Here is a 22,915-nt window from a genome sequence, read left to right as displayed (position 1 = left end):
TTCTAGATAGAGTCCCACATCTCTTACATTATTACTGCAGTATCCTAATCGGTCTCCCTATTTTTGCCCTTGCCCCTCTGCAATGTAGTCTCAACACAACAGCCAGAGAAGTCATGACAAAACATAATTCAGATCATGTTAATCCCTTACTAAAACCTACTTTTTTTTTTTTTTTGAGGCAGTCTCACTCTGTTGCCCAGGTTGGAGTGGAGTACAGTGTTACATTCTCAGCTCACTGCAGCCTCTGCCTACCGTGTTCAAGTGATTCATGTGCCTCAGCCTCCTGAGTAGCTGGGACTACAGGTGCGTGCCACCATGCCCAGCTAAGTTTTGTATTTTTAGTAGAGATGAGGTTTCACCATGTTGCCCAGGCTAGTCTTGAACTCCTGACCTCAAGTGATCCGCCCGCCTCGGCCTCCTGCAACCTGGGATTGCAGGTGTGAGCCACTGCATCCGGCCAACCGTCTACTAATTTTTGCTCATTCTTTGAGTAAAGATCCAGTTCTTACACGAGCACTTCCTGATCTGCCCGAATCCTCACACACTGTAACTTTATCTCCTATTACTTTCCTTCTCACTTTTTCTGCAGCAGCCACAGCGACTTTGCTATTCTCCTAGCAGGCCGGTCACACTCCCATCCTAAAATCTTTACTCAATATTTCCTTTTCCCTTTTCAAGTCTACTCAAATGTCAGTTCTCAGTGGGGCCCTTCCTGACCACCAATATTTAAAATTGCAAACACTCTCCCAAAACACACTCATACACACTCCCTAGCAACTCTTCCTTGCTTTATTTCTGGCTAACATTTGTCATGCTAATATACTATATAAGGTGCCTTTTTATTTTATGTTACTTCACCCATCATAAGACTATAAACTCCATGAGGGCAAGGAGTTTTGATTGTTCTTGTTTCAAGGAAGCTTATACTCTAGTTGAGGACACATACAGTGATGTGTTTTAGAGAAGATTAAATTGGGAGCACCTGAGTGGCAACCTTAGTTGGGTGACGAGGAAAGTCTCTCAGAGGAGTCAAAGTTTAAGCTGCTGGTGAGTGAAAGAAAGGAAACAGCCATATGAAGATGGTGGGGAAGAGCATTCCAGCCTTAGCGAGCAGCTGCTGCAAAGTCCCTGAGGGTCTTGAGAATGCATTAAATGTGTTCAGGAAACAAAGGCCACCAACCAGTATGGCTGAAGCATGAGGGAAGAATGATATGACATCATGGGATTGGATGGCACCACCTAGGAGAGTAGTGGGAGAAAATCACCTCGGACAGCCCTGGGGAGATAAGACAACGCCAATAAATGAGACTGAGAAGGGACAACCAGGGGACTTTGCTGAGAGTGGTGTCACAGATGCCAAAGAAAGAGGAACAGCCTGTGTGCCAAGTGTGCTGAGAGGCCAAGGAGGACGGAAGTAAGCAATGGGCTTAGGAACATGGATGTCATTGCTGACTCTGACTCTGACGTGTGTTGAGAAATGGGAGGTGAAGAACTGGTGGAAACCATGACTATGAAGATTTCAAAAAGGTTTGCTGTGAGGAGGAATGGAGAAGCAGCATTATAGCTGAGGAAGGAGTGGAGCAAAGGGCAGATTCAGGTTTTCTCCTGTTGGTTTTTTTTTTTTTTTAAAGAGAAGATACTACATTGGTGAATTTTAGACTTCTTTTTTTTCAAGTGACCTGCCATAAGAATTACATTTCCATTGAGACTTACTACACGCATACTTAAAATTACGAAAACAAAAATTTTGACCAGGCACGGTGGCTCACTCCTGTAATCCCAGCACTTTGGGAAGCCGAGGCAGGTGGATCACTTGAGGTCAGGAATTTGAGACCAGCCTGGCCAATATGGTGAAACCCTGTTTCTACTAAAAATACAAAAATTAGCTGGGCCTTGTGGCGCGTGCCTGTAATTTCAGCTACTCGGGAGGCTGAGGCATGAGAATCGCTTGAACCCAGAAGGCCGAGGTTGCAGTGAGCTGAGATTATACCACTGTACTCCAGCCTGGGCGACAGAGTGAAACTGTGTCTAAAAAAAAAAAAAAAAAAAATTGTACAAAACAATACTCCTGTTATGTGTAAAACAATCTACATTTTTCATTTAAAAAAAAATGCTGCTTATAGTCCACTGAAATATTTGCAAGCCCCACTAACGGGCTGTGACCTGAAGTTTGAAGAACACTGGGTAGTATGTTGGTGTTAGCTCATACTGTCTTGTGACAGCCATTTTTGTACATAACTTCCATGTTGATACCTTGAAGTTATCCAGGGCAACTGCTAGAACTTAGGAACTTTTTCCCCCAAAGAACAAGATCTTAAACATTTACCAGCACGCTACTGACTTTACTCATGTGAATGATCCGTGGAGAGGAGAAACTGATCATGCAGGAGAGGGGATGGTGTTCCCAATAAAAGTTGCGAAAACCAGTTTCAGAACAATAGATATTGCCAATTATTTGCCACAACTGCCTGAGAGTTATGCAGATAAAAGGATCACTTCTGGTAGGATCAATTTCTTTTTCATCTATATTGTCCTCTTTCCTTGCCCAAGAAGCCACATTTATATGGTATAATATAGCCACACATTTAGAAATAGTCTTTTTTTTTTTTGAGACAGAGTCTCACTCTATTACCCAGGCTGGAGTGTTGTGGTACAATAATGGCTCGCTGCAGCCATGACCTCCTGGGCTCAAGTGATCCTCCCACCTCAGCCTCCCAAGTAGCTGGGACTACAAGTGCACACCACCATGCCTGACTAATTTTTTTTTTTTTTGGTAGTGATGGGGTCCCACTGTGTTGCCCAGGCTGGTCTTGAACTCCTGGGCTCAAGCAGTCCTCCTGCCTCAACCTCCTGAAGTGCTAGGATTACAGGCATGAGCCACCATACCCAGGCAAAATTAAGTCTTACAAGCAAAATGTTAAATTATATATATATAGCCCACATTTTTTAAAAAACTAGTAAAAGAAATCATGATTTTAGACATGAATTGTAAGCTGTTGCTACTTAGCAGGGTTAACTGATTAAACAGAAATAGATGCCATATTCTATCGATGTGAACCATATTGTTTCAAGCTAAGGAATACTCTGGCAGTGATTTTGCTTATTGTTTTGTTGCTGTGTTATTTTTGTTAACATAATTTTAAAATTTTTGGACCCCCTCTCCAACCATCCATGAAATAGCGGTGCTAAGTGCCGGGAAAATGTGCTCCAACTCAATAATTTTGGAATACAAGTTAGATATGATAAAACAGTATCAAGAACTTTAAAGAACTGCCTTGGAATGCTGTGAATTTAGAAACCAGAACTCCGTCACAGAACCTGTGACAATAATGATAAAAAAAAATATATGAAAGCAAAAATTTGCCACAATGGATTATACATTTGTGAGCGCTGAGAACACATACCCTGCTATTCTCATGAGAAAATTAATCAAAATATGTAGGTTTTAAATTATGCAACATCTTCAGGAATGCATTCTTTACAAAACCACAATACTCACATCCTTATACATACATCTGCTTCCCCAGGAAGTGTCATGGACGGTGTCTTCTGCCTCTTCCGATTATCTTCCCCAATCTAAAGGAATTTGTTTCTCCTTTGAATCCTCTTGCTTTGACCTAATCTCCCCTACACCCCAATACTAGCCCCATCCATGAGCACCAAACTCTTTTTTTTCACCCTCCAGACCCCCTATGATCAGATTCACCAGGCTTACCTCTGAAGTTCTACAGGATCATGTCCCAAATCCAGTCTTTTCAGGTGGGAGAAACAAGCTTCTAGAACTATGGTTTTGTCATAAAATAAAAGAATCTTAGTGACGAGAGGGATCTTAGGAGGAGTATAAATTAATTCATCTCAATAGCTCAAAGGATGAGATAGCCTATTTTGTGAAATACATTTTTTTGAATGGCTTACAGACTATGATGTTAGTACTAAAAAACGCTGAATTATTTGATATGAGGAAAATGTATCTGAAATTATGTAAAATGTAAAGGCAAAATGATACTAAAAATGTATAAATAGTATACATGGGCCGGGCGCGGTGGCTTATGCCTGTAATCCCAGCACTTTGGGAGGCTGAGGCAGATGGATCACGAGGTCAGGAGTTCGAGACCAGCCTGGACAACATAGTGAAACCCTGTCTCTACTAAAAATACAAAAATTAGCCAGGAGCGGTGGCAGGTGCCTGTAGTCCCAGCTACTCTGGAGGCTGAGACAGGAGAATCGCTTGAACCTGGGAGGCGGAGATTGCAGTGAGCTGAGACTGCGCCACTGCCCTCCAGCCTAGGTGACAGAGCAAGCTCTGTAAAAAAAAAAAAAAAAAAACAGTAAAAAAAGGTGCATATGTATATGCTGTATATATCCAGTAAGTGTCAGACAGTAATTTACATACACATATTTAGCAAAGTGCAAAAGAATGATGTTTAATGTAGTGTTCATTGTTATCTTTTCTCTTGCAAAATTACTGAGATTCGTTAAAAGGCTTCCCTCAGCAAGGCAGTCTCAATATTTAACCAACCCTTCCAGCGCATAGCTGATCTCTTCCAGCTTGTGTTTACACAGTTCATTTTAAAGCAACAAGTAAAACCTCAGGAATTTCTACGGCACATTAGAGCAAGCAAAAAAATTGAGGTGATTTTTTTAAATTAAAAAAAAAAGCTGTTGAATCCAACCAAGAACTCTTCCAAAAATATTTTATCTGGGAGTATTTTAAAACATACACAAGAGGACCTCCTCTTTCGGCTTTGGAGCCCCCTCCCTCTGTCTCTGTACAGGGGAGCGTCTTCCTTCAGCCTTCTCTTTTCTTTCTTGCCTATTAAACTCTCTGCTCCTTAAAACCAAAACCAAAAACAAACAAAAAAAAGCACACAAAAGTAGAGAGATGGTGTGATAAATACCTGTGCTTTCATCGCCCAGCTCCAGCAATTATCAACGTGGCCAATCTTGTTTCACCTACACCTCACCCACTTCCTCCCCACCACTGGTTCATTTTGAAGCAAATCTCAGACTTCATTTAATCTGTAAAAGCTTCAAAACTAACTGTTAGATTTAAAGGTTTAATAAGATCCAGCTGGGCTTAATTTTTTGGCCAGAAGACTTTACAGGTGATACGTAGTTCCAATTGTAACTCATCAGGAGACAGAAAATACCTGGTCGTTTTTCTTTTTATGACATCAAAACCAGTTAGTGGTTTCAGATGTTGTTAGCCTGATCCATCTGTTACGAAGTTCCCATCAGTGTTTGATCAGATGATTTTAGCATCTAGCTATTGATGGTCATTGCCTAGATATGTTATTTCATTGGGAATTGAAAATGGTGATATTTCAATTCTATCATTTCTCCTGCATTTGTTAGTAAGAATTCTTTTTCTCCTTTCTCTTTTTCTTTCTTTTTCTTTCTTTCCTTCTTTCTTTTTCTTTCTCTTTCTCTTTCTTCCTTTCTTCCTTTCTTTCCTGTCTCTCTCTCTCTCTTTCTTTCTCTTTCTTTTTTTGACAGGGTCTCACTCTGTCACCCAGGCTGGAGTGCAGTGGTGCGATCTTGGCTCACTGAAACCTGTGCCTCCCAGGCTCAAGCGATCCTCCCACCTCAGCCTCTCAAGTAGCTGGGACTACAGGTGCATGCCACCATGCCCGGCTAATTTTTGTATTTTTGTTAGAGATGGGGTTTTGTCATGTTGCCCACGCTGGTCCTGAACTCCAGAGCTCAAGCCATCTGCCTTCCTCAGCCTCCCAGGGTGCTGGGATTACAGGCCTGAGCCATTGCGCCTGACCTAAGAATTATTTTATTAGGAAATAGTGCTTGATAAATAATGCTTCTTTTAGTATATTGGGCACAGTGTATCTTTAGATAGATTCCTAGAAGCTGCATTTTTTGTGTCAAAGGTTAAATGCCATGTAATTTTGCTAGACATGAGTCCAAGCACTTCTTGAGAATTCATTTAAATTCTGTCTCTGCTCTACCATAGGGGAAGGTCCAGGCTGTTCTGATGGGAAAGAGGTATTGGAGGTGAGGCCCAAGAGGCTGTAGCGGGAAACCTCGCACCTGAAATGACAGGAGAATCCAAATTAAGGGAGCGTGTGGGATCAGGAGCCACATGAAAAGCCAAAGGCCAGGAGCCAGGAAGGAAATCTAGGGAATTTCAAATAGGGCCAAGAGCAGATATGGAAGCTTCCATCCAGGAACATAAATGTGGGAAAAATGAATACAAAAACAGGCTTGGAACAAATTGGGGAGGGTCCAAGGTCATTACCCCAAACAGCAGCTGCTCTTTTACACTATTTTTCTTGGCTGGCTGGAACATAAGACAAAGGCACAGGGCTGTTTGCACATGTTTCTCTCACGCCGAGGGCAGCTAACTGAAGGAGGATGTGGTAGCTGAAACCCAGTCTGTACTTTAGCCACTGCCCCTCCACCCCCAAAAAGATAGGAGTGAAGGGATGAAGACCACCTTTTTCTAATTTGCACAAAGACGCATTTGGCCTAACAAAATGGACAAGAATTATCCCAAATCTCCTTCCACTTTTGCAGTTATATTCATATTTTTCTTCATAATTTAGCTATACCATGGCACTTTTAAACTCGATCTGTAGTAGGAAGGTGAGGCTAAATGTTATGGTCCTTTGCATTTTGATCCATAAGCAAACAGTTGTTGTTTATTTTAGAAAATAGTTTCCAGGTGTAACTGCCAACTGCTGAAACCTTAGGGTTATGTGAGGTGAGGCATGTTGATACTTTAGTTTATTTGGAGATGGGGGAAGCAGGAAAAACAGCAAACCATTGCAGTATCTGGAATTGATATGGATCTTTGTGTTTAAGACAGGGAACTGAAGCCTGGCTGTACCATACATACTTTAAACATTTCTGCTTATGTAACCGCTAATCGAATTTTGAAAAACTATGTAACTTTTCACACTTTTTACAAGGATGTTTAGGTTTAATTAGTTGAAAAGATATACATTCTAGAATATTGTAAATATGACATTTTAAATAAAAATTGTTACACCACTCTTTTAAATGTATTAAATGGGGTCGGATGCAGTGGCTCACACCTGTAATCCCAGCACTGTGGGAGGCTGAGGCAGGAAGATTGCTTGAGGCCAGGAGTTTGAAACCAGCCTGGACAGCATAGTGAGATCCCACCTCTACAGAAAATTTTAAAATTAATGTATTAAATGAAATATTAGCACCAAAGTGATTTGATATTCACCATCATCCAATGGAAAAAAAGAAAAACACTGCCAAGCTTTTCTTTAAAAGAAAACCCCAAGGACAACCAGCAGAAGGATTTTACATCCTCATTTTACATTGCTCCTTTCTCTCTTGAAAATGTATTTCCATCCCATTCCCCCAAATAATTTTATCTAGTGTAATATATTTTTAACGCTTAAAAGCCTTTCGTTGATCATTCATTATGTCTCTGCAACAAAAATATTAATATAAATTAATATTTCTGTGGTCTTCAATTCCTGCAGTCTTAAGGCTCTAAATGTTCAAGATTCTTTTAATTTAGTTATTTTTACAAGTCTTTTTATTGTTACCATGATCCATACACAATCAAAATAAATAAATTTTATCATTTTGTAAATCATTGTTGAACAAAATTTTATTGGAAATTATCATTTTAATGACAGAGGGTATTTCAGAGCCTTTGTTAAAGGAGGCTCTGCAGGCATCAGCTTGAATTTCCTTTACTTGGGAAGGTGGGTTTTTTATATGTCTCAGGGCACTGCATAATATTAAAATAAAGGATGGGCCGGTGCAGTGGCTCACACCTGTAATCCCAGCAATTTGGGAAGCCGAGGTGGAAAATTGCTTGAGCCCAGGAGTTCGAGACCAGCCTGGGCAATACAGTGAGACCACCATCTCTACGAAAAATAAAATAACTAACTGGGTGTGGTGACACACGCCTGTAGTCCCAGCCATTCAGGAAGCTAAGGTGGAAGAATCACTTGAGCCGGGAGGCTGCAGTGAGCTGTCATCAGCCACCGAACTTCAGCCTGGGCAACAGAGTGAGATGCTGTCTCAAAAAATATGTATATACTATATATATACACACACACATGCAAACACATATATATACACACACACATCTTTTATATATACATCATATATACGTATTTGCGTATATATACACCTATATAGACATACCCATATATACATTATAGACACACATATATGATGTATATATGTACACACACGTGTATATATACACATATACACACATATACACATACACACGTGTATATACACACTATATATGTTTACATAGCATATATGTATATATCATATATGCATACATATATATGATGTGTGTGCATGCATATATAGGGTATGTATATATAGAATATCTATGGGGATATATATAGGATATATATATGGGGATATAGATATATGATGGGGGGTGAAAGATTTTGGTAAAGCAGGAGAAGGGCAATTATGAAATGATAAATAGAAAAAGAGCCAGCTTAATGCCTTAATTGCAGGGACTTTCTGTCTCAGACCAATGTTCAGAAAAGAGTACAAATGGAGGTTGATTGTCCCCACCTGAAGACCCCAGGCAGGGTCCTCACCTACCCCTAGGGTTGTGCATACCCCAACTGGAAGACCACTGGCCCATGTAATATTAGGTGAGATCCTTTATCTAGAAATGGAGAGTAATAAAACCCACCTTGCAGAGTTGTGAGGACTAAACAAGAGAATCTCTGTCCACTGCTTGCTTGTATTATGCTGTGTAAACACAGGGTAAATGGACATTGCTGTCTGAGTTGGGCATTTATTGTTATTGCTGTTCTTATTGGTGGTAAACATGTTACGAATAATTAAGATAAGGGATGAAGAATATTTTTGCAAGTTCTCAATGTACCTTTATTCTAACGGTAGAGTTGTAATTGTCTGTTTTCTTGTGTGTCTCTATTCCCGGACTTTTTGGCTCCTTGGGTTGGGATTGTCAGAGTTGTCATTGTATTCCCAGAAGTTAACAGAGGGCCTGACCACAGGAAGTGCTCAGTAAATGTTTGTTGACTGAATTGATGTGATTTCTCCCATTAGTGTCTATTTAACATTAAAACGAGAAACAGCAGTCATCTAAAAGAGGTAGAAGCCACTAGGCCAAACCTATCCTCCAGAAAAATATTCCCCTTTTGACTGATCTGGTTCTTTTCAGAGAGCCATACTAAGAGAAAGAAGCAGTTCTTGCCACTTATTTCTCTTTGTCAAAGGAAAATGGGTTTCATAATTGTTTTTGTTTGCACTACTGCCAACATGGGCCATTGCAAAGCTCAGGTTGAGTGTTTACATAGACGTAAGGTATACTTTAGCCTTGGGAGCACTATAAAGACATGTTGTTGTCTTGATAAAAAGAAAGAAAGGGCCAGGTACGGTGGCTCATGCCTGTAATCCCAGCACTTCGGGAGGCCTAGGCAGGTGGATCATGAGGTCAGGAGATCAAGATCATCCTGGCCAACATGGTAAAACCCCATCTCTAGAAAAATAAAAAAATTAGCTGGCGTGGTGGCACACGCCTGTAGTCTCAGCTACTCAGGAGGCTGAGGCAGGAGAGTTGCTTGAACCCGGAGGCGGAGGTTGCAGTGAGCCAAGATCACGCCACTGCATTCCAGCCTGGCGATAGTGCAAGACTCCATCAAAAAAAAAAAAAGAAGAAGAAAGGAAGGAAAAGAAAGAAAGAGAGACAGAGAGAGAAAGAAAAGAAGAAAAGAAAAGAAAAGAAGAAAAGAAAAGGCTGGGCATGGTGGCTCATGCCTGTAGTCCCAGATACTCAGAAGGCTGAGGCAGGAGGATTACTTGAGCCGGGGAGGTAGAGGCTGCAGTGAACTATGATGACGTCACTGCACTTCGGCCTGGACGACAGAGCAAGACCCTATCGCAAAAGAAAAAAAAAAAGAAACAAAATTAGCAAGCAAAGGAAGAATTCTTTTTTAAAAGTTTGAGAGTTAATACTCTAATGCATAACTATGCTTTTCTTAAGTTTAGTTAGTCAAATTTTATTGAATCGAAACTGATTCTGCATGTGTAAAACCTGGCTCCTAAAGAACTCCAGATTTCCTTCCAGTTCTAAAATTAAGTTTATGCATCAATTTACGTTTATGCATAGCACATGCATGCCATAGTGGCCAGTTTTTACTGGATTGCCAGATTTTCTTTCTTTCTTTTTATTTTTGAGAAGAAGTCTTTAAAAAAAGTAAAAGAGAGAGAGATGAAGTCTTACTCTGTCACCAGGCTGGAAGGCAGTGGCTCAGTCTCGGCTCACTGCAACCTCTATCTCCCAGATTCAAGCAATTCTCCTGCCTTAACCTCCCTAGTAGCTGGGATTACATGCGCCCGCCACCACGCCCAGCTAATTTTTGTATTTTTAGTTGAGACGGGGTTGCACCACGTGGGTCAGGCTGGTCTCAAACTCCTGACCTCAAGTGATCCGACTGCCTCGGCCTTCCAAAGTGCTGGGATTACAGGCACGAGCCACTATGCCTGACCAGTTGCCAGATTTTCACCAGCTCTTTTTTTAATACAAATATTGTTTTCTCAATGATGTAACTAATGGTGGCACATAAAAAGTCAGAAAAATATTTTCAGTTGATTGAAATGTTTATTTCATCACAAATTTTTCTTACGTTCAGGCTAATTTTTTTAGGTTATTATTTTTCTGTGGGTGCCTAATTTTTCCCTAGTTATGAATAAAAATCTACATAAGAGAAAAAGTTTCACTTTAGCCTCCGTTTCACTGGAGCTAATTTGACGGATCTTGAAGAACAGATGCATGATAGTGAAAGGCTGATAGGACATTGTCTTCTGAGTTGAGCAAGTGCTTCCTGGTAGCAGAGATGAACTTTCAAATCTGCTTGATTAAGCAAGAAATCATCTTGGTTTGACAGCCACAAACACTCAGGAACCCTGTGCCCCACATGCGATGGAGCCCCACACGCGATGGGGCACAAGATTTTAATCTATGGAACAAATTCATCAAAAACCATTAATATATGGTCGGGCGCAGTGGCTCACACCTGTAATCCCAGCACTTTGGGAGGCCGAGGCAAGCGGATCACTTGCGGTCAGGAGTTCAAGACCATCCTGGCCAACATGGTGAAACCCCATCTCATCTCTACTAAAAAAAAAAAAAAAAAAAAAAATTAGCCGGGCATGGTGGTGCATGCTGGCAGTCCCAGCTACTCAGGAGGCTGAGGCAGGAGAATCGCTTGAACCCAGGAGGTGGAAGTTGCTGTGAGCTGAGATAGTGCCATTGCACTCCAACCTGGGTGACAGAGCAAGACTCCATCTCAAAAAAAAAAGCACAAAAAAATTAGTATAGTCAGGGAAGACGTCGATGGGCCAGATTAGTCTGTGATTTAGCTGTTGGGAAGAGTTTTGTAGGACCCTTGAGGGTGCTTTTAGGAAAATGAGTCATGAAAAAAATCACCCCAGTTAGCACTGGGGCTTGGCACTGGAGACCACCGTCTCTCTTGCCTCCTATTCTTCCTTATCCATCATTGAATGTTCAGCCAACACTTATTAACATGCCCATTCTGTAGGCACTGGGGACAGGGGTGTACAAAGGGATCTAACCACCACTCAGAATCAGAAACATTTAAGTTGGGAATATTGTCGAAACTCTGCCGCCATGGGTTTAGACCAAAGAGCTACCCCTCCTGGTGGAGATTCCCAACTATGCAAAGGACCTTCAGGGAGAAGAGGCTGAAGGAGTAAAGGACGTGCCATTCCCAGATATGCCAGATGGGGGGTATTGATTATTTTGAGTTGAAAACACTGAATTGTAGTTTCAGGAAGGGCGGGCTGACCTGTCTCTTCCTGCATGCAGTAAGTGATAAAGGTTGCTCTGGGAGGCGTGCCCTGTCCACACCAGAGCAAGAAAATACTCCTTATCGTAGAGGCTACAATGGACCAGAGTAAACATGTTTAATGAACTAACCCTTATCTTTCACCTGTTTTACACACCCTTCCTCATATATGTCCTAGTGATTCTCCTAGAAAATTTACTGCCTGGCTAGATTTTCTTTGTCCTATCCTTTCTTCTCCAATTTTTTGCTCTTTTTCTAAAAATGTATAAAAGCACCTTGCTTTGGCCACCTCTTCGGACTTTGCCCTTGTGCAGATTCCCATGTACATATAAAAGCAATAAAATCTGTATACTTTTCTCTTGTTAATCTGCCTAGTGTCAATTTGATTTCTAGATCCAGCTGAAGAGCCCACTAAAGGGTGATCTCCAGCTCCGCTACAAGGCACTGGCCATAGATGATGAGGAAGCTGGGTTGTTTCTGGGAAGAGAACCATCAGCTTGTGTAGGATCTGGAGTGAGGTTCTAAGCCCCCATTTGACTTTTCAGCACTTCAGGCAGTTAGTGTATTTTTAATAGATTCCTTTAGGTTTTCTACATAAGTGGTTGTGCTTTTCTAAGCAAAGAAAATTTTATTTCCTGGGACTACAGGCATGCACCACCACTACAGGCATGTGCCACCACACCTGGCTAATTTTTGTATTTTTAGTAGAGATGGGGTTTTGCCATATTGGCCAGGCTGGTCTCGAACTCCTGACCTCAGGTGATCCTCCCGCTTTGGCCTCCCAAAGACTTTTTTTTTTTTTTAATATAGAGACAAGTTCTCAGTATGTTGCCCAGGCTGGTCTCAAACTCCTGAGCTCAAGTGATCCTCCCACCTCAGCTTCCCAAAGTGCTGGGACTGACTGGATGCAGTGGCTCATGCTTGTAAACTCAGCACTTTGGGAGGCCAAGGTGGGAGGATCGCTTGAGCCCAGGAGTTCAAGACCAGACTGGGTGATATAACACAACAGTAAACTTCAACAGGAGAGAGAATCTGTAAACTTGAATATAGATCTTCTGAAATTATCCAGTCAGAGGACAAAGAAAAAAAGAATAAAAAAGAGAAAAGAAGGCTGGTCGTGGTGGCTCAAGCCTGTAATCTCAACACTTGGGAGGCCAAGGCAGGCAGATTAAGAGGTCAGGAGTTCAAGACCAGCCTGGCCAACATGACAAAACCCCATCTCTACTAAAAATACAAAAATTAGCCGGGTGTGGTGGCACACACCTGCAGTCCCAGCTACTTGGGAGGCTGAGGCAGGAGAATCGATTGAACCCAGGAGGCGGAGGTTGGAGTGCAATGTGAGCCGAGACCACACATTGCACTCCAGCCTGGGTGACAGAGCACGACTCTGTCTCAAAAAAAAAAAAAGAAAAAAGAAAAAAAAAGAGACAGAGAAAAGAAAGCCAACAAGACACCATTAGGCAAACCATTGTCAGGTTATGGGAGTTTGAGAAGGAAAGTAGAGAAAGGAAAAGAAAGCTTATTTAAAGAATGGCTGAAAACTGCCTAAATCATGGGAAAGATTTAGACATCTAAATCCATGAAGCTTAAAGATTCCTAAAGGGGTTCAAACCAAATAGATACTCACCAAGTCACAATATAATCAAATAGTCAAAAGTTAAAGAAACTTTGCAGGTCAGGACAGAATCGAATAATACATTCAAAGTGCTGAAAGAAAAAAACTGCCAGCAACTAATACTATGTCTGACAAAGCTGTCCTTCAGAAAGAAAGAAGAAATAATGTGTTTCCTCAACAAACAAAGCTGAGGGCATTCAGGACCACTAGGTCTACCTTAAAAAAATGCTTAACGGAGTTTTTCAAGTAAAAATGAATGAAGTTGGGAGCAGTGGCTCATGCCTGTAATCCCATTTTGGGAGGCCGAGGTGGGTGGATCACCTGAGGACGGGAGGTCAAGACCAGCCTGGCCAACATGGCAAAAACCCACCTCCAGTAAAAATACAAAAAATTAGCCAGGTATGAAGGCCACTGAGATCGTGCCACTGCACTCCAGCCTGGGTGACAAGAGTCAAACTACATTTCAAAAACAAAAACAAAACAAACAAAAAAACCAAAACTTGAGGCCTGGCCTTCTGCTCCTCTCCAACCCCCCTTCTCTGGGCCCAAGCCACCTTGGCTGAGGAGGGGGCGAGGAGGTGTGAGCCCCTGCCAGGAACCCCCTGCCTGGACCAAGTACTCGGCCCCCAGGCCTGCGTTCAGTGAGGCCTCCCGTGGCGTCAGCATGTTTGTGTGGAGCAATGTGGAAGGTCACTCTGTGGCCGTGTTCCCCTGGTACTCCATCCCCTTCCTGACCCCTCCCTGCAGCCACACGAGGCCCAGCAACCTGCCAGTCACTCAGTGGCCTCCAAACAGAGAAAACAACCTGCCAAGTTGGCAGCTGTTGCTCATGAGCGTCCGCCAGGTGGGACGGGGAGTGTTGACCCTGGGCGGCCCCCTGGAGCCACCTGCCCTGAAAGCCCAGGGCCTGCAACCCCACACACTTTGGGGGTGGTGGAACCTGGTAAAAGCTCACCTCCCACCATGGAGGAGGAGCCCTGGGCCCCTCAGGGGAGTCCCTGCTAGACAGTGAGACAGAGAATGACCATGATGATGCTTTCCTCTCCATCATGTCTCCTGACACCCAGTTGCCTCTACCACTCAGATGATGTCAGGCCCAGTCCCTCAGTGCCCTGCGCAAGGAACAGGACTCATCTTCTGAGAAGGATGGATGCAGCGCCAACAAATGGGACAAGGACCACATCCGGTGGCCCATGAGTGGCGGTCATGATCTTCAGCAAGCGGCACCAGGCCCTGGCAGGGCGCACCAGGGTCACCCCAACCAGGATAACCAGACCATCAGCCAGATGCTGAGTGAGCAGTGGTACACCCTGGGGCCCAATGAGATGCAGAAATACCACGACCTGGCCTTCCAGGTGAAGGTGGCCCACTTGCAACAAGGACCGAAAGAAGTCCAGCTCAGAGGCCAAGCCCACAAGCCAGGGGCTAGCAGGAGTGTAACAAGGGCTCATGGGAGCGGAGCATATCAGAGACGGGCACTGCCACTGCCCCTGGGGTGTCCTCTGAACTCCTGTCAGTTGTAGCCCAAACACTCCAGAGCTCGGATACCAAGGAGCAGCTTCTGTGGGGCAGAACGGCTGCACACAGTCAGGGAACCTGGCTCAGCCTGGCCCAAGCCTTCTCCCACAGGGGGGTACACAGCCTGGATGGCAGGGAAATAGACCGTCAGGCACTACAGGAACTGACACAGGTGGTGTCTGGCACTGCATCATACTCTGGCCCAAAGCCTTCTACTCAGTATGGAGCTCCAGGCCACTTTGCAGCCCCTGGTGAGGGAGGTGACCAGTGGGCAGCCCTGCTGCTGCCCACCTGAGCTGCTCATTCCCAGCACATGGCCAGTGAGGACATAGCGAGTGATGAGGAGCACACGGTCATCCATGAGGAGGAGGGGGTGATGATGTCATTGCTGATGATGGCTTTAGCACCACTGACACTGATCTCAAGTTCAAGGAGTGGGTGACCGACTGAGAGTGGGGACAACTCTGGGGAGGAGCCAGAGGGCAACAAGGGCTTTGGTGGGAAGGTATTTGCACCTGTCATTCCTTCCTCCTTTACTCCTGCCGCCCCTTGCTGGATCCTGTGCCCCCAGGGTCCCCCGATCCCCCTGCAGCTTTTGGCAAAGTCTATGGTCCCACCCTGTCCTCCTCCTACACATACTCGGATGCTTCCTCCTCAACCTTGGCACCCACCTCCTTCTTACTGGGCTCAGGAGCCTTCAAAGCCCAGGAGTCTGGTCAAGGCAGCAGAGCGGGCCCCCTACGGCCCCTACCCCTGGGGATGGGGGCCCAGGGACGCCTTCCAAGGCTATCTGTTTCCTCCCAATGGATCCTGCCACCTTCTGGTGCAAGAGACCTGAAAGTGTGGGCGACCTGGAGCTACCAGGCTCCTCAGTCATCAGGGTCCCTCCCAACACTAAGGCTTTCCTAGGCAGGAGCTGGGCTGAGCCACCCGGGGGGCAGAGCCTGAAGAGACACTGACTGGGCTTTCGGGGTCGGGGCAGAGGGAACCCCACGGACATGGATCCTACACTTGAGGACCCCACCACGCCCAGATGCAAGATGAGAAGATGCTCCAGCTGCAGCCCAAAGCCCAACACCCCCAAGTGTGCCATGTGTGATGGGGACAGCTTCCCCTTTGCCTGTACAGGTGGAGAAGCCGAGGACAGGCTCAGGGAACCGGAGACCAAGAAGGCGCTGTCCTCTTCACTGCACGCGCCTTGGACCAGCGCCGGCCCTGATCATGCAGCTCTTCCGGGCCCACTGCTTCTTCCTGTCCACTAGGCCACAGCCGCCCTCCAGGCCCACTATGCACACATCTTCCCCTCCAAGGTTTGTTCTGCCCCTGCCCTGACTCCCAGCCCTGTGGGGGTCCTGACCGGACCTCACCTGGCTCAGACTCTTGACACTGCCCTGGCTGCCCCACCACTGCCTCTGCCCGAGAGTCACGTGAGGCTGAGAGTAGGGGCAGGGGCAGCAGTGGTGCCAGTTGGGGGGCGGTCCAATGGGAGGAGCCTCAGCCTCGCAGGCTGCTCCATGGGACTGATGACTGCATGATCTTCTGGGCACCTCACAGATCTTCAACTGGAGGTGAAACGGATGCTGGTGGTGGGTGCAGGGCCGCTGGGAGCTGCTGCATGGTTCCCAGAGGCTGGACTGCGGCAGGTGCCAACTGAAGCTGCTGGGGCAGCATGGGCAGGATGTTCTGCACACAAACCTTGGAGAAGATGTGTGCATAGCGGGTCCACTGCTGCTGCCCCTGCCCTGACTCCCAGCCCTGCCTGACCCCACCTCACCCTGCTCAGGCTCTGGCACAACCCTGGCTGCCCTGCCACTGCCTCTGCCCCAGAGTTGGGGCCTTGACAGCCTGGTTGGAAGGGGACACCCTAGCCCTGCCTCAACACCTGGGGGTCTCCATAACTACCACAGGCAGGTGGGCGACCCCAAAGAAGATCCCAGGACTCACAGTACCCCCTGAGAACATGGACAGTATGTGGGGGTAGCAATGGAGGGCAGGATGGCTATCTTCTCCCAGGTAAAGCCATTTAATCCTTTCAGTTTGGGATGGAATAAGGCCTGCCTCTTTTTTTTTTTTTTCTTTTTTTTGAGACGGAGTCTTGCTCTGTCGACCAGGCTGGAGTGCAGTGGTGCGATCTTGGCTCACTGCAACCTCTTCCCGCCGGGTTCACACCATTCTCCTGCCTTAGCCTTCCGGGTAGCTAGGATTACAGGTGCATGCTACCACGTCCGGCTAATTTTTGTATTTTTAGTACAGACGGGGCTTCATCATCTTGGCCAGGCTGATTTCCATCTCCTGACATCGTGATCCGCCTGCCTCCCCCTCCCAAAGTGCTGGGATTACAGGCGTGAGCCACCACGCCTGGCCAAGGCCTGCTCCTCTTATCTATACCCCCTACCCCTGCAGCTGTGCCGGGGGAAAGCTGGGCAGTTTCCCTCCTCCGAGCCCCTGTACGTACCATGAATTGTGGGACCTTCAGAGCTTTTCACTTTTCGGAAAATAGCTTCTGCTGGGGCTACAAGATGGAGTGTGAAGAGGGCCTTGGGCCACAGGGAGGCGCCTGTGGACTAGGGGGAGTTCATGCACCCCTTCTTTCCCCAGAGGGGCTGGACTCAGGTGAGTATGGGGGTGGGGGCTCCTGCACTTCGACACAGGCAGCGGGAGGGTTTTCTCCCCATTCCCTCTGCACTCCCAACTTGAGCTATACTTTTTAAGAAAGTGATTCACCCTGCCTTTGCCCCCTTCCCCAGAACAGAACACGTTGATCATGGGCGATATTTTTCATTGTGCCAAAAAGTTGCCATGACCGTCATTAAACCTGTTTAACACCAAATAATAAGGAAAATAAAATAAAAAATTCGGGCATGGTGCAGAAACATACTCCAAATAAATTACCTAGCAAAATATTTATATAATGGTGGAAATATTCCAAAATTCCATATTTTGGGATTTATACACAAAAGATAAACAAATTAGAGGCGAAGAGGCTGCCGGAAGGGAAAAGCGGGGCCTGGGAAGGCCACCGAGAGCCATGAGCTGGGCTGGGCTGAAAGAGGCCACTGGGAGGCAGGAGGAGCTGGGCCTGGAGAGGCTGACTCGAGGAAGCTTTGCACCTGGAGAGGCCGCCGAGAGGACGGAGCTGGGCCCGGGGAGGCCGACTTGCTGCTCTTCCAGGCCCAATTCCAGGCCGACTTGAGGACGACTTGGGCCTGCAGAGGCCGCCGGGAGGCCCAAGCTGGGCCTAGAGGAGCCCACCAACCGGAGGCCATTTGGGGCCTGCAGATGCCATTGGAGGGCAGGAGCTCATCCTGGAGAGGCCACCGTGAGGCCTGACCTGGGCCTGGGGAGCTTGGCTTCGGGAAGTTGTGGGCCTACCAGGGCCGCTGGGAGCTGGGCAGGAGCTGAGTCCAAAGACGTTGTTGGGAGGCCAGAGTCAGGCCTGGAGACACAGCCAGGAGGAAGAGCTGGGCCCGGAGAGGACGCCAGGAGGCTGCAAGTGGGTCTGGAGAGGCCGACTTGAGGAGGCCCGGCCTCTGCCTCCCGCATGGTGGCCTCTGCAGGCCCAGCTGTTCCTCCTGGCTGCATCTCCCGGCCCACCTCCGGCCTCCCAGCAAACAAGCTCTTTTGGCTCAGCTCCCACCTGCGTTTGTAGACCCCGAAGTTTCTGCAACCAAGCTCTTCAGACCCACATCCCGCCTCCCAGTGTCTGAACAGTCCCAGCTCCGGCTGGAGAACAGAGTCTGTAGACCCCGCTGTTGCCTCCCAGGGGTGTCTCCAGGCCCAGCTCTCGCACCACCGCGACCTCCCAGGCCCAAGTCCCTGCCTGCCTCCCAGCAGCCCGCGTGCGACCCTGCTCCTCCCTCACGGTGGCCTGTTGAGGCAGGGGCTCACGCTGACCTCTCTCAGCGTGGGAGGGGCCGGTGTGAGGCAAGGGCTCACACTGACCTCTCTCAGCGTGGGAGGGGCCGGTGTGAGGCAAGGGCTCACGCTGACCTCTCTCAGCGTGGGAGGGGCCGGTGTGAGGCAAGGGCTCACGCTGACCTCTCTCAGCGTGGGAGGGGCCGGTGTGAGGCAAGGGCTCACGCTGACCTCTCTCAGCGTGGGAGGGGCCGGTGTGAGGCAAGGGCTCACGCTGACCTCTCTCAGCGTGGGAGGGGCCGGTGTGAGGCAAGGGCTCACGCTGACCTCTCTCAGCGTGGGAGGGGCCGGTGTGAGGCAAGGGCTCACGCTGACCTCTCTCAGCGTGGGAGGGGCCGGTGTGAGGCAAGGGGCTCACGCTGACCTCTCTCAGCGTGGGAGGGGCCGGTGTGAGGCAAGGGGCTCACGCTGACCTCTCTCAGCGTGGGAGGGGCCGGTGTGAGGCAAGGGGCTCACGCTGACCTCTCTCAGCGTGGGAGGGGCCGGTGTGAGGCTAGGGGCTCACGCTGACCTCTCTCAGCGTGGGAGGGGCCGGTGTGAGGCAAGGGCTCACGCTGACCTCTCTCAGCGTGGGAGGGGCCGGTGTGAGGCAAGGGCTCACGCTGACCTCTCTCAGCGTGGGAGGGGCCGGTGTGAGGCTAGGGGCTCAGGCTGACCTCTGTCAGCGTGGGAGGGGCCGGTGTGAGGCAAGGGGCTCCCATGGACCCCTGTCAGCCTGGAAGGGGCCGGTGTGAGGCTAGGGGCTCCCGCTGACCTCCGTCAGCGTGGGAGGGGCCGGTGGGAGGCTAGGGGCTCCCGCTGACCTCTGTCAGCCTGGGAGGGGCCGGTGTGAGGCAAGGGGCTCCCATGGACCTCTGTCAGCATGGGAGGGGCCAGTGTGAGGCAAGGGGCTCAGGCTGACCTCTCTCAGCCTGGGAGGGGCCGGTGTGAGGCAAGGGCTCACTCTGACCTCTCTCAGCGTGGGAGGGGCCGGTGTGAGGCAAGGGGCTGACGCTGACCTCTGTCAGCGTGGGAGGGGCCGGTGTGAGGCAAGGGCTCACGCTGACCTCTCTCAGCGTGGGAGGGGCCGGTGTGAGGCAAGGGGCTCAGGCTGACCTCTGTCAGCGTGGGAGGGGCCGGTGTGAGGCAAGGGGCTCCCATGGACCCCTGTCAGCCTGGGAGGGGCCGGTGTGAGGCTAGGGGCTCCCGCTGACCTCCGTCAGCGTGGGAGGGGCTGGTGGGAGGCTAGGGGCTCCCACTGACCTCTGTCAGCCTGGGAGGGGCCGGTGTGAGGCAAGGGGCTCCCATGGACCTCTGTCAGCATGGGAGGGGCCAGTGTGAGGCAAGGGGCTCAGGCTGACCTCTGTCAGCATGGGAGGGGCCGGTGTGAGGCAAGGGCTCACTCTGACCTCTCTCAGCGTGGGAGGGGCCGGTGTGAGGCAAGGGGCTCCCATGGACCTCTGTCAGCATGGGAGGGGCCGGTGTGAGGCAAGGGGCTCAGGCTGACCTCTGTCAGCGAGGGAGGGGCCGGTGTGAGGCAAGGGGCTCAGGCTGACTTCTCTCAGCCTGGGAGGGGCCGGTGTGAGGCAAGGGCTCACTCTGACCTCTCTCAGCGTGGGAGGGGCCGGTGTGAGGCAAGGGGCTGACGCTGACCTCTGTCAGCGTGGGAGGGGCCGGTGTGAGGCAAGGGCTCACACTGACCTCTCTCAGTGTGGGAGGAGCCAGTGTGTGGCAGGGGCTCATGCCTCTGGGCGGGGTACCAGAGGCATGGGCATCAACAGGCCACCGTGAGGGAGGAGCTGGGCTGCACACGGGCTGCTGGGAGGCAGGCAGGGACTTGGCCCCGGGAGGCCGCCGTGGGGGCAAGAGCTGGGCCTGGAGAGGCCCCTTGGAGGCAAGGGCGGGACCTGCAGAGGCTGTTCTCCAACCATTGCTGGGCCTGTACAGGCCACCGGGCGGCAGGAATTAGGCCCGAAGAACTTGGCTGGAGAAAGTTCGGGGCCTACAAAGGCGGTTGGGAGCTGGGCAGGAGTTGAGCCAAAAGAGCTTGCTTACTTGCTGGGAGGCAGGGCCGGGAGATGCCGACTTCAGGACAACTTGGGCCTGCAGAGGTCGCCGGGAGGCCCAAGCTTGGCGTGGAGGAGCCCACCGACCAGAGACCATTTGGGGCCTGCAGATGCCATCGGAGGGCAGGAGCTCATCCTGGAGAGGCCACCGTGAGGCCTGACCTGGGCCTGGGGAGCTTGGCTTGAGGAAGCTGTGGGCCGACCAAGGCCGCCAGGAGATGGATAGGCACTGAGTCCAAAGAGGTTGTTGAGAGGCAGGAGTCGGGCCTGGAGACACAGCCAGGAAGAGGAGCTTGGCCCGGAGAGGACGCCCGGAGGGTGCAAGTGGTCTGGAGAGGCCGAATTGAGGAGGTTCTCGGCCCGGAGAGACCACCGGAAGGGAAAAACTGGGCCTGGAAAAGCTGTTGTGAGGAATAAGCCCCATGGGCCTGAAGAGGCCACTGGCAGGCGGGAGCTGGGCCTGCCGAAGCGGCCGAGAGGCAGGAGCTTTGGACTCGGGAGGCCGCAGTGAGGCGAGAGCTAGCTGGGCATGGAGAGTCCGCTGTGAGGCAGAGGCTGGGCCTGTGCAGGTCTTCGGGAGGCAGGAGGCCGGGCCTTGTCGAGGCCTGCAGAGGCCACCGAAAGTCAAAAGCGGGGCCTCGGGAGGCCGCCGGGAGGCATGAGCTGGGCTGGGCCGAAAGAGGCCACTGGGAGGCAGGAGGAGCTCGGCCTGGAGAGGCTGACTCGAGGAACTTTTGCACCCGGAAAGGCCGCCGAGAGGACGGAGCTGGGCCTGGGGAGGCCGACTTGGGCCTTCAGAGGCCGCCGGGAGGCAGGAGCTGGCCCTGGACAGGCCGACTTGACGACAGTCTGGGCCTGCAGAGGCTGCCGAGAGGAAGAGCTGGGCCTGGAGAGGCGGACTGGAGTAAGTTCAGGGCTTGGAGAGGATGCACAAAAGGAAACGCTCAGCCTGGAAAGTGTGCTGTGAGGCATTAGCTTGGCCTACACAGCACTTGGAGGCAGGAGCTGGGCCTGCAGAGGGTGAGTTCAGGACGATTTTGGCCTGCAGAAGCCTTTGGGAGGAAGAGCTTGGCCTGGACCGGCTAATTGGAGGAAGTTTTGGGACTGGAGTATGCGTCAAAAAGCAAAAGTTAGGCTAGGAATGGCCACTTCGCGGCATGATCTTGGCCTACAAAGGCAATTGCGAGGCAGGAGCTGGGCCTGGAGAGGTCAACTCGAGGAGATTTTGGGCCTTCATAGGCCACCAGGAGGCAGCAGTTGGGACTAGAGAGTCTGACTTGAGTAAGTTTTGGGCCCGGAGATGATGTCCTGGGACAGGAGTTGGGCCTGGAGAGGCCACCGTGAGGCATGAGATGGATGTAGAGAGGCCAGTGTGAGGCAAGACCTGGGCCTGTCTAGGCTGCTGGGAGACAGACAGGAATCTGGCCAGGGAAGGTTGCCATGAGACAAAAGTTGGGCCTCCAAAGGCCCTTGTTAAGCATGAGCTTGGCCTAAACAGGCCACTGGGTGGCAGGAGCTGGGTGTGTAGAAGCTGTTGAAAGGTTGGGAGCTTGGCTTGGGGGGTCCACAGTGAGGCAGATGCTGGGCCTGAAGAATCTGCTGTGAGGCAGATGTTGCGACTGTAGAGGCCGACGGGAGGCAGAGGCTGGGCCTGGAGGGGCCACCAAGATGCAGGAGCTAGGCCTGGAGAGGCTGCAAAGAAGCATGAGCTGGCCCTGGTGAGGTCGACTTGAGAAAGTTCGGGGCCTGGAGAGAAGGCTGGGAGGCAGGAGCTGGGTCTAAAGAGGCCATTGTAACGATGGAGCTGTGCCTGTGGAGGCTGCTGTGAGGCAGTAGGCTCATCTGCGGAGACTGCCGTGAGGTAGGGTATGGGCCTAAATAGGCCATTGTGAGTCATGAGCTTGGTCTGTAGAGGCTGACTGGAGAAGTTCTGGGCCTGGAGAGGCTGCCGGGAGGTAGGAGCTGGGCCAAAAGATTTAAGCACATTTACATTTATTAGGCACTTCATTTCC

General features: G+C 49.4%; 2 protein-coding genes and 2 pseudogenes across 9 annotated transcripts in view; 1 reads left to right on the top strand and 3 right to left on the bottom strand.

Annotated features, from left to right (window-relative positions):
* LGALS8 (galectin 8) overlaps window positions 1-3,787 on the bottom strand; it is a 31,104-nt gene extending 27,317 nt beyond the window's left edge. The window contains exons 1-2 of one of the 5 annotated variants that reach the window (XM_004028644.4): window positions 3,716-3,787; window positions 3,500-3,576 (exon numbers count right to left, since the gene is read on the bottom strand). The gene's annotated coding sequence lies outside the window, so the exon portion shown is untranslated. Of the gene's footprint in view, window positions 1-3,499; window positions 3,577-3,715 lie in introns of those variants that run through there. The other 4 variants (XM_019032048.4, XM_019032041.4, XM_063708018.1 and 1 more) reach the window with 4 other exon arrangements.
* A 5,474-nt stretch (window positions 3,788-9,261) lies between these two features.
* On the top strand, window positions 9,262-15,902 carry LOC115931254 (protein capicua homolog; annotated as a pseudogene).
* Window positions 15,903-17,831: 1,929 nt separating this feature from the next.
* LOC129529000 (putative uncharacterized protein FLJ44672) lies at window positions 17,832-18,525 on the bottom strand (annotated as a pseudogene).
* LOC101124648 (putative uncharacterized protein FLJ44672) overlaps window positions 17,832-22,915 on the bottom strand; it is a 53,207-nt gene continuing 48,123 nt past the window's right edge. For all 4 annotated transcript variants that reach the window (XM_063708002.1, XM_055372474.2, XM_063708003.1 and 1 more), the window contains one exon: window positions 17,832-22,865. In XM_063708002.1, the coding sequence (XP_063564072.1) occupies window positions 22,072-22,800 (729 nt within the window). In that variant the 5' untranslated portion in view covers window positions 22,801-22,865 and the 3' untranslated portion in view covers window positions 17,832-22,071. The remainder of the gene's footprint in view (window positions 22,866-22,915) is intronic.

This window comes from Gorilla gorilla, chromosome 1, assembly GCF_029281585.2.
Source record: "Gorilla gorilla gorilla isolate KB3781 chromosome 1, NHGRI_mGorGor1-v2.1_pri, whole genome shotgun sequence".
NCBI classification, from domain to species: domain Eukaryota; kingdom Metazoa; phylum Chordata; class Mammalia; order Primates; family Hominidae; genus Gorilla; species Gorilla gorilla.
This window is presented reverse-complemented; position numbering and strand designations above follow the sequence as displayed.